Source organism: Platichthys flesus, chromosome 15 (genome assembly GCF_949316205.1).
Source record: "Platichthys flesus chromosome 15, fPlaFle2.1, whole genome shotgun sequence".
In the NCBI taxonomy this organism is placed as follows: Eukaryota; Metazoa; Chordata; class Actinopteri; order Pleuronectiformes; family Pleuronectidae; genus Platichthys; species Platichthys flesus.
This window is the reverse complement of record NC_084959.1, coordinates 5,725,016-5,751,111: the sequence shown is the minus strand read 5'-3', so window position 1 is coordinate 5,751,111 and position 26,096 is coordinate 5,725,016. Positions and strand designations below refer to the sequence as shown.

Here is a 26,096-nt window from a genome sequence, read left to right as displayed (position 1 = left end):
GAGTGGTTATAATGACACCATGGCTCTGGGTGTATGACGCTTTGAATTGAATAAATTAATGAATGATGTTTGGGATGCCAATACATAAATTATGAACTTATTAATATGGTGTCTGTATTTATGATACAATGGTGGGGGTCAAACGGGAAAGTGGAAACAAACGACACCGCCCAGATGTGCAGGCATGCACAGCTGCACAGCACCGGCTTCACCACTATCATTACACCTGGCCCAACCTGCTTTCTTCCCCGTGCAGCCTCCTACACGTAGACAATACCGATAATCACAGGGAGATGCCAACAATCACAGAGCTGGGCAGATTCAAAGGTTTTGAGCAGAAAAATTGATCATAATTCGAAATATTCGCTTTATTTATGCAGCTCTCTGTTATTCAAAAGTGATCCTCTGCATTTTTCTGTCTAGTTTCATTAGTTCGATAACATCATCCATCCGCCTGTCACTCATCCCATCCACCTATCCATTTATCCACACATCCCACAAGGCCATCCAATCCTTCAGGCAGCTTTGGTCGCTGTGTTTGTAGAAGAGGAATTAACAGAGAGGCCAGAGAGGAGATGAGATTGAGATTACGACACAGATAATGGTGTTTGGATTTAGAGTTTTGCAGTGGAGCCAGTGGAAATACAGAGCTGCAGCTTTAATCACAGGTGAGTCACGTGCTCCCTGATCTTATTTAACAGACATACCGCAGGTGTAGAGTCGAGCAGCCGACAACATTGAAACTAACAAGTGACCCGAGCCATTTCCCCTTATCTCTGTTAAATATACACATCCTTTAATTTCCTCTTATATTCATGATAATAATAATAAAGCTATAATAGCCTCTGTATCCGTTGTGTAGTATGCTGATGTGTGGTCACAGGAACAGAAATGGTCCCTTTTTGTGCATCGTGAAGTTTCATAGCAGAACGAAGACCTGAGGGTTGATGCTTTCAGTGGGTTGAGAGAGGAAGTGGATGCAGTGTTCACAGGACTATATAAGATGAGTTGTGAGGTGTATATATCTGTGTGACTGTGTGACTGTGTGTGTGTGTGTGTGTGTGTGTGTGTGTGTGGGTGTGTGGGTGTGTTAGTGTCTGTGAGACTTTCTGTGTGTGTGTGTGTTTGTCTGAAATGTGTTTCGAATTTAAGTGTCACAAGATATAAATAAAATAGTATATCAAACTAAATATTGCTATCAAATAAACACAAAGATGTACCTGAGATAGCCTTATAGATTTATCAATTATTTTCCTCTCAGGATCCTGATTGGAGAAAATCCCCCAAATCAGTGTTTACATAAAAAATGTCTTGATCTTAACAATAATTCTACTTTCAGTTTCAGATTAAGGACAGCTCACAGGCATGGAAAATACATTTAAAGTATAAAACTGAGATTAAATGAATTATCATCTGCAAGATATTCTAAATTTAGATATATAACTTAGTTGTTCAAGATGTGGAGCTGGAGAAACGTGTATGATATTCACAGGGATATAATATTCATTGTTTTCATGTTACTGTTTTACTATTATTATACATTTATGAAAACAAAATAATTACTAATCACTTATAAATCCCATTTTGTCCATTGTGGTCAGAGACTTCTAATTGTTCAGAGCAGTCCGCACATTCGCAGCAGACCGACAAAACCATACTAAGTGGAAAAAAATACAATAAATCTGAAAACCATATAAGCATGGTGGATGTGTGTGGCAGCTGTGTAATTCATATGTATTATTTATGTATTTAAATTACTGCTTGAATCCACCACAACTGGACCCGTCGCGTTTGACCTGATTTTAAATGATTGTGTCGAATCTGCCGCTGCCGCCTCACAGTTAGCAGAGCAAGATGGCGGCGCCTACGAAGCAGTGAGTTGCTAACATGCTAACTCGATTTGCGATAGTCCGGGACAAGATATCAACAACTGTGTCGCTTGGTTAATGATTTAGAAAGAGCTTGTGTTGAATTCCACAACGTGTTGTAGCGGCACGTGTCGTGTTTAAGCTCGGGGGATATTTATTAAACCGCTGTTTCGTCTTTTGCTGCTCCTGTAGCTAGCTAACGATTTGTTAGATTCCTCCATAGTTTGTAAAATGCATTAAGAGAAACGATCGTTCATTTATATTTATCAGAATCCGCATTCCATCTCCTGCACGTTCTCTCTGCCTATGACAGACTGTGTGCAGGAGATGATTCATCTTAATGGGGTTAACGTAGCTGCTTCCATATGCAGTGAATTTGGTAGAGTTCTCTTAATTTGTAGGTGTTTTTAATTCACTCGATTGTGCTGGAAGTGTTGCTCTATGAAAGTTAACCTAATCTAATGTCTGAAGGTCTCATTCACGTCCCTTTAAATCATGATATGGAAAATCTTGAACTGGTTAATTGAAATATGCAAAGTCAGATATTTTTCTATAACCGCATCGCCATATTTAATACTGATTACCAGGAATTTAGTTTGCTCCCACAACATGTTGTTGTACCTCATCTTAAATATGGCCCATTGGATTTAGATCTGATAACTGAGTAGGCCGCTAATAAACTCATTCTCATGTTCTTTGAACCAGTTTGACACTTCTGTGCTGCGACATAGAGCTTTAACATGTTGCAAGTGGCCATTCGAATATGGTGAATTGTGGACACACACCATTACACAACCATTACCAGGCTGGGATGCTGGCACAGAGCAGGTTGGATTCATTCTCCAACCATTTTGGAAATCAGGGATTAAACAGTCTTGTTTTCTGTCTCTCCACAGGTACGGGCTGATCTTGTCCCAGAAGAAGGGAGGGTTAAAGGCAGCAGCCCTGCAGAAACCCTCTGTGTTTGGAGATGACTCCGATGACGAGGTGGGTGGACTCCTGGATTCGTAATAAGCAGGAAGCGATTGCTCTTTCGCCGCATGCAATTCCGCTGTTTTAGCTCAGACGTAGAAATCGATTTTCGTAAAAGAAATGAAAGAACGAGATCAAGGTAACATTTTTGCAGATGTCCATCCAAATACACTGAATTCAGTTTTTGTTGTGTTTTGTTCCTCAGACATCAGTTGGGGAGAGTCTGAAGAGAGAAGCCATTAAAAAGAAAATGATGAAGCAGGTGAGAGGAAGAATAAAAAAAAAAAAACGTAGAAACCGCCAAGGACAGTCCCTCCTTTGGTGATTTTCATTTTCTGGTCGTTGTCTGACTCCTTCTCTCTCTGAAGACACGTTTGGAGATGCAGAAGGCCTTGGAAGAGGACAGCACCGTGTACGACTACGATGCCGTCTACGATGACATTCAAAAAAAGAGAAGTGAGGCCACTAAAAAAGTTCTTGGAGGCGCTGACAAAAAGGTAATCTCCCATAAATTTAACGCTTGTATTGCTGCATTTGTCAAAACTTGAGATTTCTGAAATATCGAACACTTATGAAGACTGTTCTGACTTCTGACATTTATTGCTGAATACAATTTAAAAAATGTGAGCTGAAACCTCCTCATGAATGTGAACCGTTTTCTTTTCTTTCAACCAGCCAAGGTATATCCAGCAGTTAATGAAAGCAGTCGATGAACGAAAGAAAGATCAAGAACGGAGGGAAGAGAGGAAGATCCAGAAGGAAAGAGTGGCCGAGGGAGAGAAGTTTTCAGATAAAGACGCTTACGTTACCTCCGCCTATAAGCAAAAGCTGCAGGAGCAGAAGGAGGAACAGGAGAGAGAGGACAGACAGTCACAGATAGAAGGTTGGACTGATACTTTAAAATTGCATTATTTTTTGATTGTGACATTTCAAACAGTATATTTGACGTATTTTAAAGTTTCTCCTCCCTCAATGCTCATACACTATGACCTGCTCAGAGTGGAAATGGGCGACTTCATGCAAATATATGTAAATAATCTCTTTGAATCGTGTTTGGTCTCTCAGCTGCCTTGGACGTGAAGAAACAAAGAGACCTGACTGGCTTCTACCGACACCTGCTCAATCAGACTGTAGGAGAGGAGGAGATACCAGATCGCTCAGCAAACAAGTCAGTCAGAGCTCCGTATTACTCGCTCTTGCGAAATCACACTTATGACACATTTTTAAATTTGGAGACTTTAACTGTGTTGCTCTGTTCCTCCTCCCACAGACCTCAACCCTTGAAGGTAAAGACAGAGAAGACTTCACCTCCTCCTTCGCCTACATCCCATGACAACAATGCAAGTTCCTGCAGCGACAGCGAGGAGGCGCACGAGCAGAAGTCTGGGTTTAGCAAGCTGGGCGCAGGCTCTACACACCCCAAACGCCAGTACAGACAGAGGTCGCCATCGTCAGGAAGTGGAGAAGAAAAGGAGAAGGAAAGAGAGAGGGAGCGAGAACGACATAAGAAGAGTCACAGAGATCAAGACAGAGGGAGGGACAGACATGGAGACAGAGACAGGAATCGTGGAAAGGAAAGGGATGACAGACATGGAGGAAGAAGAGACGACAGGGATAGAAGAAAGGACAGAGAACGAGGAAGAGAAGATGACAGGAGTAGAGGCAGGGGGGATGCAGAGAGGGAAGACAGGCACGGGAAAAGGGCAAAGAGCCCAAAAGAAAGAGAGAGGGATAAGAATGGGGACAGAGAGAAGAGGAGGAATCCAGCTGAGGATGAGCGGAAGGACAAAGACCGGGAACAGGAGAAGGAGAGAAGGAAGGAGCAAGAGAAGGAGAAGACGGTGAAGAAAGAAGAAAAGGACCCAGAAAAGAAGGAAGAAGATAGAGGAGAAGAGGGAAAGGAGAAAGAGGAAATGGAGGAAAAGGGGAGCAAATTTGCAAAGCGCAGCAACGATCATACTTTGAGTTCAGCCAGAGAGCGCTACTTGGCCCGACAGATGGAACGCTCGGCCTGTAAGAGCTATATCGAGAAGGAGGAGGACTGAGAGCTGTTGAGCACACCACACACACAAACACACACACACACACATCCCTGATCGGCACTCAAACTATCTCACTCAAGAGGATACAACTCGTGTTGTCGTTTTTCTTCAATAAATCCATTCAAAACATCTTTCTTTGTCTAAACTTTTCAAATTCCCAACCTGTTCCCCAAGATAACTTTTGATATATTGTTACCTCTGCAGGGGAGGTTATGTTGTTGTGCTTGTTTGTTCGTATATTTGTTTGCTTGTAAGCTAGATTACACAAAAACGTTTTAACAGAGTTCCACAAAGCGTGGGTGAACGATGTGGTGTGGGTCAGGGAAGAACCCGTTAAAATCTGGGGCAGATCCGGTGATTTTTCACCACTTTCATAGGGAATGATTCAAAGATATCTATGAGTGTGTGATGCTTGATTCAATTTAAAGGGACTGCTGCACTTTACTCAATAACAGCTGGCTACTGTGGTTTTTAACAAACACTCTTCCAATGGGATTAACCATGACACTTGTTTCAGACTATTTCATCTGTTTTTATACAGCAGCAGAACAGTGAATGTGAAACTAACCCCAGATTAACTACAGTGTCTATAGTCGTGACCATAATGACACTCAGTGTTTCTCATTGATGTTTATTAGCCATGGACAACAACAGAGGTATAGCAGCAAAAAGCATCTGGCCTTCAGAAACAATAAGTTTCTAGAAAAAGCAGAATCTTACCCAACGTGTCCTGAGCTAATCGAGAACAGGGCAGTACATTATGGAGGGGGGGCTTGAAGGTGGAATATTATAGACGTGGTAAATGTGAAAAAACAATGTTGACTTGTAAATATGAGTTCTGACAGAGACACTTGTATCAGCAGCACAATTGTGTTATGTCAACCAGTGCTTGTGTTTATTGTCCTTTGTGCTCTGAGGTGTTGTATCTTCCTCTTGTAATTTAATTCATGGTGAGTGATAATAAAATCATTTCTGTTTCACAGTTACTTCTGCTGCCTCTTGTTTTGATCACAGGAACTTTCTACAGCGTCGCAGGTTCTGTGGGTTTCCTCTGCTTCTGTGATGGCCTGTGGTCCAGTTGTACAGGGAGACGTTGGACCAGTGAAACCAAAGAAAAGCTTGTTTGTAGAATTGTTTTTAATAACGGAGTTCTGCAGAGAACGAGCCGCACACTGCACTAGTCGAATGTAACGAGGTACATTTAGTCAAGTGCTGTTATTTACGTTTTACATTTTCTGCCAATTATACCATAGACCGTGTAAAGATGGAAGACTTGTCTCCAAGTCCTCCCAATGTCCAGAAATGAAGCCAAAATATCTTGGAGAAAGAATCTGTTAAGTAGTGATTGGACGGATGAAGCTGCGACATCAAGGTCCCACCAATACGTGCGCTCATCCATCGACATTCCTGTTTTTATAGCATCAGAAAACCAATTTAAACTCACTGGTAAGCACTTGAACATGTCATGACAATAACCATCTCAAATGTTTCCATCCTGTCCAGAGACCTGGTTTACAACCTATTCTGTAGCCACCCACCAGGTGGCGATCATGACACTTTGGCTTCGCTGTTGTGAAGCAGTCATCTTTACACTCCACTTCAAATGCAGTTTTACATTTATTCAACAGCTTTAGTTATTAAGGTTTAATTTTTCTACACACAGATCATAGGATTTCATTGATAACAAGTGTTAATATCAACTGCTCAAACAGCTGCATAATGATCAACCACCACAGTAAGATGCTCCTTATACATGAATGCATCAGTAAAAAACACATTTAGGGCAATACTGTATTATGGGTATGTTTATTGATGTTACTTTACATGCATTTGCTAATGATACATCTTCAGTAAATTAACACTTTAAGTGCAGGACGTCTTGTTCCTTTTATTGCAGCTTTGTCACTTTCACATCAGGAAATTATATAAAAACGGGACGTGTGTTAACGTGTCACATGGTGAATATTTCATAAAGTCAGTAAAAGACTCACCTCTTCCCACGTCAGGTGGATCATGCTGTCCTGTGATTTCTTATCATAAACTTCTGTAAAGAAAAACAATATTCTTTATTACAATAAATACATTTTGAACAAGAGAAACACTCAAGAAACTGTTGTGCAATAGTACGTAAAAATATTATCATAGAATGGAGTGCCTTTAGGCACTCAATAAATTTGGTTATAAAAATAAAATATAAAACATTCATATTTAAAATATTAAATCATAACTTTAATTGGTTAAAGTTATCGCGGGGCACCACCCTTCATAGAAGGGAAAAGATAGCCAATTCATTGATTAAGATCAGTATTTTACCATTAAAGATTATATAATGAACAATGAAGGTTATGGAGTTCTTAACAGTGTTACGGTTGGCAAGATTCACTTATGCAATATTAATGAAAGAACATTTGTGAAAGAAGAACATTTATTATGAACATAATAAAGTATAAAAACACAAATTACTAAACAATCAAACTAACTAACGACTAACTGACTAAATATGAGTGTGTGTGTGTGTGTGTGTGTAAATTAGGGGCCTCCCAAAATGGCTGACCAAATTTCACACCTTTGTAGAATGCTTTCAAAATGGTAGTTTATCCCCTAAGATAAGAGCCCCCCCCCCCTTCTTCTGAGGTTGCTTTACGGGGGTAGGTTTAACAAGGTGGAGACTATGCGTGTGTCTGTGTAGATGTTAATCAGATAATGCAAGAGTCAGAGAGACCCACAAAGGAGGCCTGTGAAGGGCCTAACTAACAATTACTTTCAATTAACTTGTTGCCACAATATCACACCACATATCAAACTTATAAACACACACCGATCAAATAAACAGTCTTGCTTTAGCGTAGTATAATTATTAAGCCAAGATTATGTTACCAGTCCGAGGGAAAGAAGAAAAGCGAGTTGCTGTTCAGTTTGCAGTTCTGTGACGTCTCCTGGCTTTGTGGTCGTAGATTTCTGCATTCGCGATTCTGTCGAGCCGTGTGCTCAGATGCTGGTTGAAGTTTTCCTGCAGGACATCGCGTCGCTACGAGGAGTTTTGTAGAGCTTGAAGGGCGAGGAGATTTCCTTGAGAAGGGTGAGCAGGGGAGCTGCACCTCTGACCTCCGGTTGTGGGTTGGATAGAGAAGGAAGCTGAATCAGCCAGGCCCCCCCCCCCCCTTGGCGATGTAGGAGAAGAGAGGCTGGACAGCCTGCTGGCCTTCGAAAGATTGTAGAAAGAGGAAGATCTTGGGGAGACCTCTCCTTATATTGGCCCCGGTGACCTCACAGGTCTTGGACCAGAGTGACCAATAGGAGTTGACCCTGGTGGTTCTTGACACCTTTGTGTGACATTGCCCAGACCCCAGGACATGCCCTCTGGGAGACTGAGTTCCTTGACTTTCTGAGATCAATGGAACCTGTGGCATCTTTGGGGATTGAGTCCACTCTAGCACATGCGGCAAACTTGTTACAAGTTTGACTGAAAGGAGGCCTGTGGTTTGCATAAAAACCATGTCCCAACAAAACTGTAGCACTGTTCTGTAATGTTCAAATCAACCATAAATGATGAGGATAACAGATTCATTAAAGACACGGTGCTTTCACACCACTGTCACCTTCGCTCTGAACAAATCCTGATTTCTCAGGATGGTGAGGTTCGGAAAGTGATGGAGGCCTCATCACTCACCTGATGTATTTTCCAGACGCATCATGAGAACGATGAAGTTCTTCCAGGAGGTGGATGAGGGTTCTGAGTACCGCAACATCACCTGTCTCAGGGTGAATCCGCTCACATCCATCCCTGGAACAGACCGCAGGAGAACATGACAGTTACTCTTCACGTGTAAACATAATGCATGTTCCCCCCTCGATGTCAGCCAGGGATCCAGTCTGATTCAAATTAGAGCGATGGAATAGTCGCTGCAAAAAAGGAATCAACCTATATTTAGAAACTAACATCAACTGCACAAAGCCATGTCACCATTTTAAAATTATAATAATAATTTACAATAATTACCTTGTAGTCATGAACCTCAGTTTAGTGAAGGTCATGGTCATCCTTTGGTTGATCTTAGTGGACGTTAAGGCGAAAATGTCTCATCGTCTTTTATCCAAAGCAACTCACAATAAGGGCATTCAACTGGCGGCCACTGGTTAAAGACCAGTAGAGCTGCTGAATTCTGGATGAGCTGCAGGTTGGATGGCACTAGCAGGCAGACCGGCCAGGAGGGTGTAGCAGTAGTCTAGGTGTGAGGTGACCTGAGCCTGGACCAGAAACTGCGCCGCCTTCTGAGAGAGAAGGGGGCGTGTTCTCCTGATGCGTGTATCTACATGAGCAGGTTGTTGCAGTAATATTGTCAGTGAGGGGGAGTTGACTGTCGAGTGCCAGACCCAGGTTCCTAACAGTCAGGGTAGGAGCTCAGCTAACAGGGAGTTGTCAAAGTTAATAGTCAGGTCCTGGGTGGAGAGTCTTTCCCTGGAAGGAAAAGTAGCTCAGTCAAGGCTCATTTTCAGTTGGTGTGCAGACATCCAGAGAGATGTCAGTCAGACAGGCAGAGATTCGAGCTGTTCCCTGTGTTTCAGATTGGGGAAAAGAGAAGATTAGTTGGGTGTCGTCAGCATAGCTGTCGTAAGAAAAGCAATGTGATCATTAGTGATTTCTATCATAGGAAGTGCAGCAAAAAAAAAGATGTGTTTCAGGATGCATCCACCATAGCACTTAAACTTGTATTGACTTTTGAAATGTTTTGACTGCATGTATGATATAAATCATCTTACCATGAGGGTAGTTAGCCTCTGGAGCTGGGTGGCCAACAGCTCTCCGTTCTGACATCACACACACACACACACACTAAGATCAACGACTGTGAACTGGTAGGAAAGGAAGAAATTGAAGATTGGGGGGGAAAAGACATGATACCTGATCGACATCGTGGTTGAACTTGGTGGGCCCCATGTCAGCGTCCTCATCAATGCATCTGCCAGAGTTCTTTAACGACAGTGACTTGAGTTAGTGTCAAAATTTATGAGATCATGGGCCAGACATCAAACTGGCTAAAACCAATTGGTCCCACTGACGTACAGCTTTAATTTCTTTGGGATCAGTTGAGTTGTCGTGTTCGTGGTCGTCGTTGGGACTGGAAGCAGAGAAGATCGTGGTGAATACAAGCTTTTAATGGTCGTCATTCATTAAGTTTCTATTGCAACTTACGGGAAATGTTACATATCACGGTGTGTCTTTACCGGGTCTTAGCCTTAGCCTTGATGTAGACGGTGAGAACAAAGTCTGCGGTCATGTAGGGTATTTTGGTGGAGGGGATGATCGCGTACTCTCCAGGCTCCAGGCTGAGGAGCTCACTCTGTTCCCTTTCATAGGTGTACGAGCTCTGCTTCTCCGGGGGGTTTGCGTCAAAGAAGAGGTTCTCCAGACGTCCTTCTGGGGTCTAGTGTTGCATATTCAGGTGACTCATGTGGATTGTTGTGTTTGCAAAAGTGTAGCATTATATTTGTTTTTCTGTGCACTTACCCCAGGTGGAACCTGTCGGATGTGAAATGAGAAGAAGTGTCATTATTCATATCATTCAAAAATGGTTTTGTTAGCCTGGTGTATTTTTTTTTCTCCATATTTGCTAAACTGCAAATTGTTGGATTTTATATTTATGGATAAAATTCTAAATGCCGACCTTAAAGATGGCCAGTCCAGCTGGGTAGAAGTGTTCCTGTAGGCGGGTCATCATCTCAGGTTTCTGCATCAGAGAAATCAAGATGTTTTTGTCCCCCGGCTCCTTCTCATCTATAACAGACACCTGGATGCGATACTGGGGATTTGTCTCGAAGGTAGCTGCAGGTCATAAGACATTTTATCTTTCAGAGACAAACAAGAAGAGACAACAAACATCTTGACCTTGTGATCATGGTTCAAGACTTAAAAGAATGAATTGAGCTCACAGTCAGCGATGCTGCCGCCTGCGGACTCCCCAGCCACCCAGCTGCCATCGTAAGTCTGGCACTTCCACTGGCAGTTGAAGTCCCCGTCGATGAAGTTGGGGTTCTCACAGCACATGGACACCTGGAGGAAATTGTGAGAGAAGTCCTCCAACTCCATCCTGCAGGACCACGCAGAGGAACGACGAGAGGAGCACAAGAGGTGAGAAATTTAGAGTTTCAACTCAGATAAATACATCCAACTACTGTTTTGATTTTAGTTTGACCAGATGATCAGATTTCATCCACAAAGAATAAAGTACTGTTATTCATTATCAGGCCTCACTATTAATAGATCCCCTTTTCAAAAAGTACACAAACTAGTACTTGTTCTACATGGTTAATGGAAGGATGGACAGATAGAGGGATAGGAAATTGCAAACAGTTATGGGTTTATACAATATATGGACAAAATTATCAAATTCAGGCCTTTCATTCAGTCCCATAGCCATTTGTTGGACCAGGCCCCTCAGCTCCAGTGAAGGGAATTCATTTTAGACAATTCTTTGCTTCCAACTTCATGGGAACAGTTTGGGGAAGCATGACTGCCCCAGTGCTTTGGGATGAGCAACAAAGGAGATGGCGAACCAGGGCCTCTCGTCCAACATCAGTGTGTGACCTCACACACAGCTCGTCTGGATGAATGGGCGACAATTCCCACAGACAAACTCCACACTCATTGTATTTTGGTGCGAAACACAATCTTCGCACCAAAGATTGAAACACAATCTTGAATTTGGTTAAATTTACCAGAACTCTCCATCTTGGCGCTTTGCTTGATCTTCTGTATTCAATAGGTTCCCCATATCTGACCTGAGAACAAGGGGAAAATAAAACAATGAAGATGAATTCTTGCCAAAATAAACAAAAAATAAATAAAAGAAGTTCTCAGTTGTAGTGCTCAGCGAGTTTGTCTTTGTTTGACTTTAATAGTGTGGGAGGATTAATGATTAATGTACCTTTCACCCATCTTTCCCATCCACTCCTGTCTGCCCCAAGGGTTCATGATGCGCACCAGCTTCACCTTGGAGCCCAAACAGTCGACCTTCAGATGAAATCATAGATATGATGATAAATGTGCCAAATTACCACTCACAAAATCTGTAACCCTTCTTAGTTGTGATAAATGAACACATGCAGCTCCACAGTTTACCTCAGTGACACCTGTGACGGAATAGGAGTGTCCAATCACCAGTCCGTTGTCTCCTACACTGTTCACCTGCTTATCCTGAAATAAACAAAACCATTAAATACAATGAGGGATTTTAATTGAAATGTCTTCTATGATTTCTGTTCTTACCCCTGTTGCAGTTGTGCAGCAAATCATGGACTTGCACCGAATGGCTCTGGTGAGCGTAAGCCAGAGCTCTTCATCGTGGTCTTTGTCGTGGGCCTCCTCGAGTTTGTAGGTGGTGTAGACCCCCCCCGCTGAAATCCTTGAATGCTTCTGACGGCAAGCCGAAGTTCATGTCATCGTATGAACCGCATACTCTGAGGCAGAAGGTTAAACTAACGTTTGTAATCTGAAGTCAAAGTCTTGATTCTGGTGTTTGTGTCTCAACTGTGACCTTAAAACAGTTAAACTTCCAAGTGAGTGAGTTGGTTACGTACTTGGCGTAGGCTTTCTCCAGCAGGGGGACCCAGAAAATATTTCCTCCTTTGCAGTGCACAGAGAGTAAAAAGTTGTTCGTTGTGGGCAGAAGGTCGTCAACGACCACGTCCACCCACTTGCCGAACCTCCAGAACTGTGACAGGGAGGACATGTCTGAAGTGAAATCATGTTAAAGCACTGTTTCAATACAATCACAACACTTTAGGTCCTTACCCTGAAGTGAAATATTCCTGCATGGCCCTCGTAGGACTGGTCTACTGGCACCACTTGTGCTATCATGCGTTGATTGAAAGTCAGTGAGCAAAGTGCAGACAGAAACCAGCAGTTACCTGGTGAAAGAATAAAGAAAAGAAAATGCATTTCCACAGTTCACATTGTCGCCTACACAAGCTACCACTTGTGACAACCAGAAATCATTTTGCTCACTGATGTAGCCTTGACCAAAGTCAAAGCGAGAGGCTCCCTGGGGAAAGAAAGTCGGCTCGCTGCTGTTGTTTTGTCTTTTCAGGAGCTCCTGGACAAGAGAGCAAATACAGACAGGCATATGAACTCAAGGAACAAATAGGAAATGCAAATAAACATGGATATGATCTATTTACATCAGGTTTACTTACAGCTGGTCGAAGCCACTCCACTCCAGGATTCGGCAGGCCCCCCAGAGAGCGGCTGTTAGGTGGGAAGGCGTCGTCCACAAACAGCGTCCCACTGCGGAGGTGCTGGTCCTTCAGCTGTGCGTAGTCCTGGTGGTTGAACGCTGCAGGGTTGGAGGGGCTGCCCACCCTGCCGTCTTCATAACGCAGGTTGATGATATAGGTGCACGCTCCACACTCGGGCATGCTGACGAGAGGCTTCAGGGAAACTCTGCCCGACAAAACAAACCCTCTTTCTTCTTCATCTATCTGGAGCGGAATTTGAAAGTGTATCTCAGAGGTTGAGTGGACGCAACCACCCGTGGGACGCCGTCAACTGGAGGCTGCGTCCTCATAAACTGTATCTCTCACTGCATCTTCCACAAGCCTGGAATGAGACCTGCCCCCAAAACTGCTGGACGTGTCTGTAATTTTGTTCGCATGCAAGGACACGTTGACAGACTGCCAACAACGGACGGTAGTTGAAAAGGTGACATTCTCACAAGCCTACATGAATTTCACGTTCTTTGTGCTTCTTAAAATTATATGAATCAAACAATCCCCCCCCCCCCCCCCCCCGCTTACTCTAAGTGGAAAAACATGAATGAACCTGTTATTCATGATCATCAAAGGAGTCAAACCCATCTGTGAATTTTAAAACTCAGGTTTAACTGTATATGAGTTTGCAATCCCAAATTTCATAATCTGAAGCATCTGATGGGAAATAATTTAAACAACAAAACAAAAAAGAAATCCTGGATTATTATATTTGAGTTGTTTTAAATTCAAAGTAACTGCCACAAAAATACAGCAAATCACTTTTATTACATTTTTTTACAGGATAATTCAATTGCTTCTTTTTTTTAAATGTTAAATTAAACTGAATTATATGTAAAATATTTAAAAATTTGTATTTGTAACTGCAATTGAAACAAAAAAAACATTAGGTTTGATTAAATGCTAATTTGTTGTTAAGTGACAACTTTTGCTGCCTGACTTTTTTTGCTACATTGTATGAATATATTTATTTTCTTCTCTTTCACTTTATTTTGATAAAAGATAAACAGGAGAATCATGTTTGGAAGTTGAATTGAATTGTGAGTTTTGGCACCAGGTCAGTCCACAGATGCTCTTTTGTTGTAATTTAAACATCAGTCAGAGAACCGGCCTTACTCAAACATTCCACTGGTGCAGGCTCTGCTGGAAAAACAGATATTACCAGTTCAGGACTTCGTTAAAGGTGAGACACGCCCCCGGCACAATTTGTGAGGCGCCCAATGCACTAAACACACTAGACAAAGATACAGGGATATGTTTGTAATAAACGACTGAATGAGAGAAAAATACATAAAAATCTGATCCATATGTGGCTGACTCTGTTATAACGTGTAACTTGCCGTAGAGAGCAATTGGATTCGCAGGTAGAGTTGTGTGTGAGATGTTGTGTGTCCGACTTGTAGAGCGTGCATTGTTCAAACAAAAGCCAATTGTATTGAGAGTGCTCAAATAGGAAAGATGGTGTTTCAACGGCGAAAGTTTCCCAATATTGACATTTTTTCCTCTAATTCCTCTAATTCTTCATTTATGTGAGTTACACTTCTTTCCTATCAAGCGTACACAAAGTGTGCAGGAGGGATCATTTGTTGGATTAAAGCCTTTCTGAGTAAGAAGACACAAAGAACAATAACCTTTAGATTGTGAGATATTATGAGATCATATTAGGAAGAAAAACTTAAATTCATGCTAAAGGTGTTTTTTTTGTGTGAGCTAAGGATGATGTAAACTAATAACAAATGTATAGCATGTTCATTTTGTATTCTTCCCATAGTATTGGATGACACTTTATTTAGTAGAAACTAGACTGTCCCTCACGAGAGTGCATTACACTAAACCCTACAATCCCCTGATGAAACGACATTTCAATTCACTACATCCAGACTTAATTTAGACACATAAATTTATTTATAAATTAAACCATTTAAAGAGAAGATCCACGACTCATCAGAAAAAATTGTGTTTGTGGGGATTTATGTAATATTTCGAATGGACTCGTAAAAATACTGCTAAACTAAGACTAATCATTTTTGGCTGTACAAGAGATACAAAATACATCTTGGTTCTCACATGCAAAGACACACGACATGCAAATGGGGGGAAATTTGTCCTCTGCTTTTGACCCATCTGGTGAACACAGGAGGACAAACAGCAGTGGGCAGCCATGCACGGCGCACGGGGAGCAGGTGCTGGGGGAGTAAGGTGCCTTGCTCAGGGGCACTTAGACAGTGGAGTAGGGAGTCTTCTTGGACTTTTGAACAGATCCAGGTGTTGTCCATCCAGGTATGTTGTTGTCAATCCGTGTCAAGTCATGATATAGTTTAGAAATGAAGGTGCAAAGGATTCATCATTTGTCACTTCACAGACTACCGACATGATTAAATACGTCTTTAATGAAATGCTGTGTGGTTCATATATATATATGGTGTGACACCATTCAGTTTAAGATTTCAGCACACAGTTGTCAGCCTTGTTGGTTCAAGACTGCTTCTGATAAAAGCCTTAAACAATTGTTACAAGTCAACATGTTTACTGTCAGTACAGATGTTTCACCAGAGGCATTTAAATGACCACCCTCCGGTCTAAATGACAGTTGTTCAGAAGCATCCCAGGTATTACAGCCTCCTTTCGGTGAGGCGCCAGTTAGAACACAATATGCAAATAGCTTTTCCATAGGTGAAACAACTGACAGGTATCAGGGTCAAGTTATCAATACAACTCATCATTTTCCACATTTAAGACAAACACCACAATAGGCTTAGGTCATGATTACTGATGGAGATGAACCTTTCCATCCAGTAGGTTCACTCATGGGCCGGAGCATCATTGAGCTTCATTTGCTCCATCATGTGGACAATAAATGTAAAACGGGGTGAGGCCGGCTCGCGATGCTTTGAACGTCACCACATACAGAGGCCTCGATATCCGCGTCAGACAAATCTTCCAGGACGCTCGACACATCACTAATGATTACACAAGTGGGAGGTACATGGAGTTTAAACTTCGATCAAGATTTTAACCTCTTCATTCTCTGCCTGAAGAGAACTTTGGTTTAGTTGCAATTGTTACTCAGGAGATTTCCCCCAATTAACTGGTGAGAAGGACCAGTGCGTTGATGGTCAGTTTAAGGACGGAGATGCTCTTGGTCAATCTGGCATGACTGGGAGCTGCGGTGTGTGGAGACGAGTAGATATAATTTATATGAACTCAATATTAACAAAACTGATTTAAGCACGTGTAATAAGTGGATAAAGAAGACATATCAGGCCAATTTTATACAAGTTTTTTAATAAAGCATTTTAAAAGAGTGAAATACATTTGAACCAACACGTTCTTCTTCAGACAAGTTTCCATGATTCTGTGATCTGCAGAAGACAAAAACATTCAAATTAGGAGTGTATAAAATGGACTCTGGGTTTAACTCTTCATCGGCGGTCACATCTAGTGTTCAGAAAACCGATGATCACCACTGACAATCTGACGGTAATTCCAGCTATTTCAGTTTAGGGTTCATCACAACAATAGAGTTAACCTTTCATGTAATAAAGCTTTAAATGGGATATACCAGTTTAATTTGCACACCAAAAAAAAAATATCGAAATTTACTTACAAGGTCTCAAGGTGATGGAGCAGGGCCACAACTTCGGATTAATCCCTTTCCTGGGAATCTGTCAGGGCCCCAACTAAACCTGAAGAAGAAAAACAAAAATGGTTAAGAACTAGAACATTAATTCCAGTTGAGACGTTGTCGTTGCATTTTGTGTTCAGAAAACCGATGATCACCACTGACAGTCTGACGGTAATTCCAGCTATTTCAGTTTAGGGTTCATCACAACACTAGTCAGCCTATCATGTAATAAAGCTTGAAAGAGGATGTACCGTTTAATTTGCACAACAAAAATCTAAATATACTTACAAGATCTGAAGGCAGATGGACCTTTAGCTGAATTCCTTTCCAGGGAATCTTTCAGGACACCAATTGAACCTGAAGAAGAAAACACAAATGGTTAGGAACATCAAGTCCAGTTGAGACAAGTTGTCGTTTTTACTTCTAGTGTTCAGAAAACCGATGATCACCACTGACAATCTGACGGTAATTCCAGCTATTTCAGTTTAGGGTTCATCACAACACTAGTCAGCTTTTAGATTAATAAAGCTTTTAATAGGATGTACCTGTCACATTTGCTGCACTGCAGACGTCAGGCCGAGGAGACGACTGTAATAAAAAAAATATGAAATTAGAACAAACACTTTCAAAACAATCTTTTTAAACAAAGCTTTAATGACTCAGAAAAGTGGATACAAAAAAATCATTAGTTCTTTCATACGACAGAACTTCCTTTTCCAGGATTTCATCACTGAGAGCAAATTAGCCTTTTAAGCAAGTCACTATTGTACAACACGAGTCAAGCCACTGGTTCTTATGGTATTAACTTATATACCAGTAACTGATTAATCAACTGCAGCAAGTTGAGCAGAGGATTTTAAGCACCAGGTCAAGTAGTTAGATTTGTATTAGATTGAGAGTTTATGTCAGCTGTGAAATGACTCGTCAGGGGTCAATCAGCCATTGTGTGGCGAGTCTGTATTGAGAAACTTATTGTGTAATCTAGAAGTTTAATCATTTTCACTGTACAACCGTGAGCTTATAAGGCTCCTCTGCATACATTTTAAATGGGCATTAAAAAACCTAGATCAACTTACAAGATCTCAGGGTGATGGAGCAGATAGACTTCTGGAAGAATTCTTTTCAGGACATCAACCGAACCTGAAGAAAATAAACCAAAATGGTTAACAACTAGAACATTAATTCCAGTTGAGACGTTGTTGCTGTTGCATTTAGTGTTCAGAAAACCGATGATCACCACTGACAGTCTGACGGTAATTCCAGCTATTTCAGTTTAGGGGTTCATCACAACAGATGCTTGTAGCTTTTATTTAATATAAAATCCAAACTTACCCACTGCAGCAAACAGCAGGAGCATCGTCCTGCTTCACATCTCATGGAAGCTCCGGCTTTTAGCTTCCAGGATCTCGAAGGGGCACATTCTGATCTGTGTTTTAAGAGATTTAAATATTAGGTGACATCCAATGTTTGAAGAGGAGAGTCTAAATAGTTCTGTTATTTCAGGCTCAGAACAGTGATTGAGTAACATCGTCAGTTGTCGCATCGGACGGCACTTCCTATTCACAGTTTTCATCACAGACACATCTGCACTGACACATGGTGTTACTGCCAGACACTCACCTCCTACTGGAGACATCATGGTGACTTCATCAAGAGGGTTGGTTGACACTCACAGGGAGCTGCCACCATGACTTCCACCTGAGGACAAACAAATTCATGTTTCGAGATCAAATGAGAAACCTGGATTTGGACTTCCTACAATTGAAATCAGCATTTATCAATAGCTGTAGGCTTGTAGTTTATTTCTCACTTTCCTTTTTAAATACAATTTTACAGGCTGTTTGACTAATACATAACTTAGAATAGCTTTGTATTTCATTAATTTTAACTTTTGTCTAAACCAAATCAAGTAAGTGTCTTTCAATCTCCTTAGACTAACACTATACTTCAAATATCTCCATTAGCACACAGTTCAGTGATAGAGTCTCATGTGACCTATTATTATTCTGCCCTCTTGTTTGCTCCTGGACTCCTGATCTTCCCTTTAGATCAATCAAGTACCCAATTCCAGATTTAACAAATCAAGCAGTATAATATGAAAACAGACTTAATACAGAACGTGACGCTTCATTCTTTGTTATAAAACATTAAAGAAGGAGAACTTACATCTTTTCTCTGGTCTCCATCGTGTCGTCCTCTCCACGTGGCGGCCTGAGGCCTGGCGGGAAATAAACTGAGCTGTTTCTACTCAGAATAAAATCTACACTTAGATTCACGTGTTCTTTGTGAGAGCACTAAAGTAAACTAAGATCTACTAGACTTAACAAAAAGTTCAGATTAACCCGCAGAGCTGCAACACATCTGAGGAGAAGATGGAGGAAGGAAAGAGAGAGAAATATGTTGAGGCGCGTTTTTATACCGTCTGAGCGTCGCGGAATACACACGTCACAAACCCACGGTAATGTTGCCGTGACGCCACCTGCTGCACCGGAGTGTGAACAGCACGGCTTTATGTCCTATTTCTTTATACTCCTATATTTATGTTATATTTCTTACATGTTTATTATGAACAAATTATAGATTCTTTTTGGGTTATTATTATTTTTTGTTTCAAAATTTATCTTATACATTTTTATTTAGATTTGTATACAATTTTCTTGACACATACAACACTCACCAAACTGTGTTCAATCAAATAAACTACTCAGATTATATTGTCTTTCTTTAATTTAAAATGGACAGTGTACATCAATATGAGAACAATGGTTTAAATAAATATACCAGAGTTAATCTACAGTCTCATTATTTTATTAAAGTATATAGTTTTGCATAGGAAGCCTCACTCATCAAGCGGCAGTGTGGAAATAGTCTGTTGCCGCAGGGTGGCGCTGTTGGCCTGGTTTCTCTCTGCTTCCCCTCATTAATTACATGGTGAGTGTCATTAACTGCCTCTGTCCGGAGGGACGAGCTCTGGATTTGTTTCGTTGGATTTCACATCTGCAGACACACAACATATTCTTTCCTCTTCAGCGTTTTACCACCCGGTACTTTCAGGTAAAGTTACTCAAATACTCATTTTTTTATGATCACCAGTTCTCTTCAGGTTCTCAACTCGGTGAGTCGGTTGTTTGAGTCGGTTCCTCAGGACACTGACAGTTCATTGTGTCACTGGTTGTGTGTTGGGTTCGTTGTCATGCTGCAGAATACATTTGGGATTGATCAGACGACCCAATGATGACACACTGTGATGGAGAATAATCTATATTATCTATCTAAGAATCTATCTAAGTTATATATTCTAACATGTTCCAAAATCCACTGATTAATCTTAAGTTTCCTTGAATCTCTTTCATGTTTAAAAAAGTCTCATATTGACTGTAAAAAAATATTTTTACTAAAATCAGTTATTTGAATGTTTTAATTTATGTTTCAGGAAGACTTCATTGTGGAAGTGGTGAGAAAAAAAGAAGATAAGTGTGTGTTTTCTTTGACGTGAGTGAAGACTGTGTTTACTGTTAGGGAAAGTGGCAGCTTGGAGACCTGTGTGTGTGTGTGTGTGCGTGTGTGCATATGCGTGTTTGTGTGCATGTGTGTGTGTATTGATCGACTACAGCAGCATGTTGCCACCTGTGAAAAAGGACCGAATTATTTCTCACCTCCCAAAGGTCAGTCATACACACACACACACACACACAAACACATACACAAACACACACACACACACAATGTAATTTAATGTAATCGATAATCACACTTAACCATGTTACTGAAGTGAATTGATAGTTTATCGCTCGTATTGCTGATTTTCGGGACTTCTGATGATGAGTTGATTTAAAGTGTTGGACGCTGCTCTGCTCTTTGCTCTCGTCTTTTGAAAACCTTCATGTTTTAACTCTAAAGTCATTAGTTGCATCAGTGATTTATCCTAAATAGAAAGGAAAGTGAGGCCTGTTCTATTGGCGACCGTAAAGCTGTTCATTTAAAGACAGGAATGCGTACTGGACAGCAGCAGTTATGCAGAAAAAAATGGCAATTTAAGATTTTTTATTTGTTTGCCAGGTAAATGATATTCAGTACATCTTTCATTTGACTCCTCACTTTGTGTTTTTCCAATTCTTCCTCTCTTGGACTGACTCCACTCTTTCTTTGCAGTGTTTCAGTCCCAATGCGGCGCTGCACACCAAAGAGGGCTTCCACCCGCAGGTCCAGGCTGCTTGTCAGGTGCAGAAGTCCCGCACGGTGAGGTAAGAACTCTGCTCGTCCTGCTGCTAAAAACATCCACGTTTTGTTTGGTCCCAGTTTCTCTTCTGTGTGTTTGGCACGGGAATCCTTCAATACCTGCAAAATCTATAAGGACTATTTGCACAAACACAGATTTAAACATGTTTGAAAACATGAACCCAAGCAACAGAGAGGGTCTGTCCTTTTATTTTGGAGATTGAATTTATCAGATTGTTTCTTTTCACCTATTCGATCTTTTGACCGTGAATATCCTCAGCCATAGTCATTAAAAGGCATCACATGTTTAAAATTGATATATTTTCATTATTGCTTGACAAGAATTTCGTAGACATTCAGAGAGAAAACTTTGTTTTTTCCTTTATTTTATTCCTATATGTATAATATCCGAGTAAAGTTGAATGAGGCCACTTGAGCATTGAATTAGTGGTTAAGTGGTTAGTGTCGACTCCTTAGAGCTGTTTGCAGTGACGTCCATGTGTTACTCATCATGTTGTTGTGTATTTCATGCCGTTGGGTGGTTGTTGTTGTTGTTGTTTGGAGTCATGAAGGAGAGACGTGGTTTTGTCTTCCCAGCTTCAATATCGCCAAGGTCATCGTGGTGGGAGATGTCTCAGTCGGGAAAACGTGTCTGATCAGCAGGTAAGAAGCCGTCATTGAAAACAGATCCTTCAGATACATTACACTTTGATTTGAACCGTGACTCCATCATGTGTCGAATTTACAGTCTTTAAAAACAGTTGATTGTAAATTTCATCGTCACAATAGAGTTGTGTCACAAGAGGAAACAAAGACAGAGTCAAACAATCTGCACAAAACTGAAACACATTTTCTTCAGAAAATTAATCATTAAGGATTTGGCACAGATCAGAAACACTTGAACATTATCCGGCGGGAAATTGTGAGTCTAAGTGAATCAAATCCAACAGGATCCATGAACCTGATGAATTTGTAAGAGACCCAATCTGATTTTAGGCTGTATAGAATTTCTGATACCAATATATATATATAAATGAAATGTCAATTATTCCTAAAATGTTCTTTTCAAATCCCTTTGACAAAGAAATGTAATTGAGACTCAAATTTTACAGTTTTACCCTTGTTCCTTCCACTGTCCCCTTGCCCCCCCCACATGTTCCCCCCCTGTTCCCTTGTTCCCTCCACTGTCCCCTTGTTCCCTCCACTGTCCCCTAATCCCTCCACTGTTCTTCGTTCCTTCCACTGTTTTCCTGTTCCTTCAACTTTTCCCTCGTTCCTTCCACTGTTCCCTTGTTCCCTCGTCTGTTCCCTTGCCCCTGTAGTTTCTGTAAGGCAGATTTCGATAAGAACTACAAAGCCACCATCGGCGTGGATTTTGAGATGGAGCGTTTCGAGGTGCTCGGTGTTCCCTTCAGTTTACAGCTGTAAGTACGTCCCTGACAAACACTTCACATTCACACTAACTCACTTCCTGTGTTGACTCATCTCAGAGGTCATCGAGGTCAGATCAACGCTACTGGTCCAACATTCGATCACGTAACACGATGGAGTTACAGTTTAACGTCTGAAGAATCTGTAAATGAAATCACATGCTGAGTAATCATCTGGGTAATCTGATGAGTCAGTGGAACTTTAATGACATGTTTTCCCTTCACTAAATCACATTACTGCAACACGTGTCGTGGAGAGGGCGAGCGCACAGGACACAGGAAACTGGAAACACAGAGAGTCAGTCCACTTGTAGCTGTAACGTGGCAGCACGCTCTCAACTGTTTGCCTTCTTATGTTGTTCCTCCTCTTCTTCCTCTCCCTGTTGTCCTTCTGTCCGTCCCTGCGTCACTGTGGTGATGAAATAGATCAGCAGCCTTGAAGCCTGTACAGACGTTCATAGTTCCCAGAGGATGAGTCAGGGATCACATGACTTTCATTCAACCTCTTTTTTTAACTCTGGAATTAATTTAACATTCCAAGACAACAAGAGAAAACAGATAAGAAACAGTCAAATCTGCCGAAGAGCAAAAACAAGAGAAAAAGTAAAAGCATTGTATTAAATGCAATACATACAATTCAATTTAAAACAAATAAATTCAAATCTTTAGGACTTCAAAATAAAACATTGATTCGTTTAGGAATAAAAATCACGACGCATTCACAGTTGCCAGAGGATGAAAGGACTTACTTTTCCTTAGAACCCCTATCTATCTATCTATCTATCTATCTATATATCCATCTATCCATCTATCCATCTATCTATCTATCTATCTATCTATCTATCTATCTATCTATCTATCTATCTATCTATCTATCTATCTATCTATCTATCTATCTATCTATCTATCTATCTATCTATCTATCTATCTATCTATCTATCTGTTTCAGGTGGGACACTGCGGGTCAGGAACGCTTCAAGTGCATCGCGTCCACCTACTACAGAGGAGCTCAAGGTGAATCCCGCTGCTGTGTTACTGCATCTCTCAGTAAATTACATTGTTGTTGATCTAGTGTTGATGTTGTTTGTCTTTGTGCGTTTCCTCAGCCATTATCGTGGTGTTTGACCTCAGCAGAGTGAGCTCATTAGAACATGCCAGGTAAGAAATAACCCATTACTGTCTAATGATGATGCCATTAAAATGCCATTACAACACTTATAGCTGTGTGAGTGTGTGTGTGTGTGTGTGTGTCTGTCTGTGTGTGTGTGTGTGTGTGTGTGTGTAGGCAGTGGCTTGAGGACGCCATGAAGGACAACGACCCCTCCAGTGTTTTACTTTTCCTCGTCGGTACTAAGAAGGACCTCAGTGTGAGTAAGACTCAACACTTCTTTAAAATAGTGATGTAAAGGTGAAACGAAAATAATTGAAAATGTGAGGATTTGCTGTTTTCTCCAGATGTAAATATAAAGTATTTAAAAACAAAGTATTTAAATATAAAGGGCTCATTGTAGGGTGAAGAAAGCAACAATTTGTACAAGTTAGATAAATCACACAATTGAAAACATCACTAGGATTATTTTATATTCAATTTCAATAGATCCCTTTCATCTGAATCTGACCCACTGAATCTTTCAAATTTACTTTATGATGGTTTGACTCAGACGACCTGAAGTTGGTTCTTGACTCTGCGTCTCACTCCTCAGACTCCAGATCAGTTGTTCCAGGTCGAGCAGGAAGCCATCAGACTCTCGGAGGAAATCAAGGCCGAGTACTGGGCCGTTTCTTCAAAGTCAGGTGGGAATAGAACACACGCATCCACCCCAGCGTGGCTTTTAGCGACTTTTAAATGTCTCCCCCTCTCAAACTCTCTCCTCCATCTTGTCTTTGCAGGAGATGGCATCAGGGACTTCTTCTTCCGCGTGGCCTCTCTGACCTTCGAGGCCAACGTTTTGTGTGAGCTCGAGAAAATGGGGTCGAGGAACGAGGGTGACATCATCAGTGAGTCAGTTAACCTCAGAAAACTGCTTCTTACTTTCAACTGTGTCTTAGAATCATTTATCAGAGCGATGCCAAGGGCCATGTTTGAATTCCTCAGATGTTTCTATTTGGATCTGCACCAGATTCAAACCGAGGTCCGTGTTTTCTCTGAGAGATCGGTCAAAATCTTGAAAAACACCTTGTCACGCAAAGTTAAAGTGGAAAGAAGTTTCTGGATCCACACTCAAATTGAATAGGTTATTCCTTAGGTCATGTTCAATCTAAAAAAAAACAATCTCCTCCCAAATCCAGAATTTCAAACACTCTGAGGATTGGCTCAACCTCCTGGGAAATGTGGAATCCATTCAGCCGAGCTGAAGCCTTCAAATCCTTTTCTCACGACCTGTGCGAACCCAAACTTTACTTATTCGCGCCGAATCCGTGTTATTCTGTTTTTTTTCTTACTTTCACGAAATCACATGAGAAACATGAAATAACTTTTAAATTCAGGCTTTTTAAGCCAAACTGGATTAAAGTAAAACAAATTTAAACAGGTGAATATATTTTCATTGAAATAAAATATTAAGAAAACATGACTCAAATACAGAGATGAGAAGTGCATTTGCAGGGGACTATTTCTCGCTGTTCTGCTTTAGTGCTTTTTAGTTTAAACATTAAGTGTATTTGTTTTCATCCATGTTTATTGTCGTGTGTTTGTCTTCTCTGTCTTTGTGGAGAAATGCCTCATCACCATCTGGTAATTTACACATTAACGTTAAATAATCTACTTTGACCACGTTCTTATGAATATGAGGGAATATGTGGCCTATTCAAGGTTTGAATATTTTTTAAACAATGTTGTGTTTTGGTTCATTTTATTACTGGTTTCTAATATTTTCACGTGATTTGTTGATGACGTGATAAACATTGGACATTTCCAGCTTTTTTCACGTCGACCCGTCCAGCTCCAGCTCTCCCTGCTCTTCTGAACCATGTTTTGTTTGTGTTGCACTCAGGACTCACAGACAGCACAGAGGCCAATCACACACCAGCCAAGAGGAAACCCAACTGCTGCTGATGAGCCAACAGCTGGACCAGTGACATCATGGACAGACCCCACACAGACAGCCCAGTCCCCTCAACTAAATGAGGTTCTATCGGAGCCGGTGACCTGAGAGGGAGTTAGCCACCATACAAGTTGTAGGTTTGACATATTGAGTTGTTGCGTAGTAAACAGCAGTCAGCTGAATGACCAGAACAGAGTCCACTGTGTCCTCTCAGGAATGTTTGTACTGCTGGCCAGAACTACAACAAATAAAGCTTTGTCATCAGCTGGGTTACATAAACGTTTATCACAAGAGGAAGACGCTTCTCCTCCGGGTCTCGTGTTGAACTGCGTTTTTTCGGTTGGTGCTTCCAGAGACATGTGTCTGTCTCTGTGGTTCCCCTCCGTTATGGATGAAATGTCAGTGAGGCTGGATCTAATGCATGTGTCTCAGTCATGTGACGGTGCTAATGTGATGCGGATGCCGGCTCCCATGACCACAGCCGTGCCCACAGCACGCCTCGCTCTGTCTGACATAAGAGTTCTCTTGATCTGGAAAACGTTGGGATCCTTATTAAACATTAATAAACTTTCATATTATTGATAATTGATTTCAACAAACTGCTTCCGGTCGCTGTGTTGTGCCAAAGAAAG

General features: G+C 41.2%; 2 protein-coding genes, 1 long non-coding RNA gene, 5 other non-coding genes and 1 pseudogene across 8 annotated transcripts; 2 read left to right on the top strand and 7 right to left on the bottom strand.

The window, feature by feature from the left end:
• Positions 1 to 1,814: 1,814 nt before the first annotated feature.
• Positions 1,815 to 5,864, top strand: nsrp1 (nuclear speckle splicing regulatory protein 1). Its single transcript, XM_062406556.1, has 7 exons — positions 1,815 to 1,874; positions 2,765 to 2,855; positions 3,046 to 3,102; positions 3,209 to 3,337; positions 3,516 to 3,723; positions 3,906 to 4,008; positions 4,111 to 5,864. Exons 1-7 carry the CDS (start codon positions 1,855 to 1,857, stop codon positions 4,883 to 4,885), a joined length of 1,383 nt encoding a protein of 460 aa, XP_062262540.1. The 5' UTR covers positions 1,815 to 1,854; the 3' UTR covers positions 4,886 to 5,864.
• Position 5,865: 1 nt separating this feature from the next.
• Positions 5,866 to 13,297, bottom strand: LOC133969830 (calpain-1 catalytic subunit-like; annotated as a pseudogene).
• Positions 13,298 to 16,415: 3,118 nt separating this feature from the next.
• Positions 16,416 to 19,170, bottom strand: LOC133970132 (uncharacterized). Its single transcript, XR_009924270.1, has 8 exons — positions 18,939 to 19,170; positions 18,393 to 18,470; positions 18,105 to 18,198; positions 17,849 to 17,912; positions 17,318 to 17,360; positions 17,061 to 17,129; positions 16,755 to 16,833; positions 16,416 to 16,509 (listed from the first exon to the last, which is right to left on the bottom strand). It is a non-coding gene; the product is annotated as an uncharacterized LOC133970132 (long non-coding RNA).
• Positions 16,591 to 16,663, bottom strand: LOC133970227 (small nucleolar RNA SNORD65). Its single transcript, XR_009924283.1, has one exon. It is a non-coding gene; the product is annotated as a small nucleolar RNA SNORD65 (small nucleolar RNA).
• LOC133970228 (small nucleolar RNA SNORD65) lies at positions 16,907 to 16,979 on the bottom strand. The gene has a single exon (XR_009924284.1). It is a non-coding gene; the product is annotated as a small nucleolar RNA SNORD65 (small nucleolar RNA).
• Positions 17,201 to 17,273, bottom strand: LOC133970226 (small nucleolar RNA SNORD65). Its single transcript, XR_009924282.1, has one exon. It is a non-coding gene; the product is annotated as a small nucleolar RNA SNORD65 (small nucleolar RNA).
• On the bottom strand, positions 17,989 to 18,062 carry LOC133970229 (small nucleolar RNA SNORD65). The gene has a single exon (XR_009924285.1). It is a non-coding gene; the product is annotated as a small nucleolar RNA SNORD65 (small nucleolar RNA).
• Positions 18,281 to 18,352, bottom strand: LOC133970233 (small nucleolar RNA SNORD49). Its single transcript, XR_009924289.1, has one exon. It is a non-coding gene; the product is annotated as a small nucleolar RNA SNORD49 (small nucleolar RNA).
• Positions 19,171 to 19,735: 565 nt separating the features above from the next.
• On the top strand, positions 19,736 to 26,035 carry rab34b (RAB34, member RAS oncogene family b). The gene is made up of 11 exons (XM_062405746.1): positions 19,736 to 19,826; positions 20,206 to 20,437; positions 20,925 to 21,016; positions 21,588 to 21,653; positions 22,313 to 22,414; positions 23,370 to 23,434; positions 23,527 to 23,578; positions 23,706 to 23,787; positions 24,124 to 24,214; positions 24,311 to 24,418; positions 25,414 to 26,035. Exons 2-11 carry the CDS (start codon positions 20,390 to 20,392, stop codon positions 25,473 to 25,475), a joined length of 768 nt encoding a protein of 255 aa, XP_062261730.1. The 5' UTR covers positions 19,736 to 19,826; positions 20,206 to 20,389; the 3' UTR covers positions 25,476 to 26,035.
• The last annotated feature ends 61 nt before the right edge of the window (positions 26,036 to 26,096 follow it).

What these genes read in the sequence shown, in the direction of transcription:
- nsrp1 (XM_062406556.1), top strand. Translation starts at nt 1,855, where the DNA reads ATGGCGGCGCCTACGAAGCA. An exon ending in ATGGCGGCGCCTACGAAGCA is followed by an intron (nt 1,875 to 2,764) that starts GTGAGTTGCTAA and finishes GTCTCTCCACAG; the next exon opens with GTACGGGCTGATCTTGTCCC. An exon ending in CCAGATCGCTCAGCAAACAA is followed by an intron (nt 4,009 to 4,110) that starts GTCAGTCAGAGC and finishes CTCCTCCCACAG; the next exon opens with ACCTCAACCCTTGAAGGTAA.
- rab34b (XM_062405746.1), top strand. Translation starts at nt 20,390, where the DNA reads ATGTTGCCACCTGTGAAAAAGGACCGAATTATTTCTCACCTCCCAAAG. An exon ending in AAAACGTGTCTGATCAGCAG is followed by an intron (nt 21,654 to 22,312) that starts GTAAGAAGCCGT and finishes TTGCCCCTGTAG; the next exon opens with TTTCTGTAAGGCAGATTTCG. An exon ending in CTACTACAGAGGAGCTCAAG is followed by an intron (nt 23,435 to 23,526) that starts GTGAATCCCGCT and finishes GCGTTTCCTCAG; the next exon opens with CCATTATCGTGGTGTTTGAC.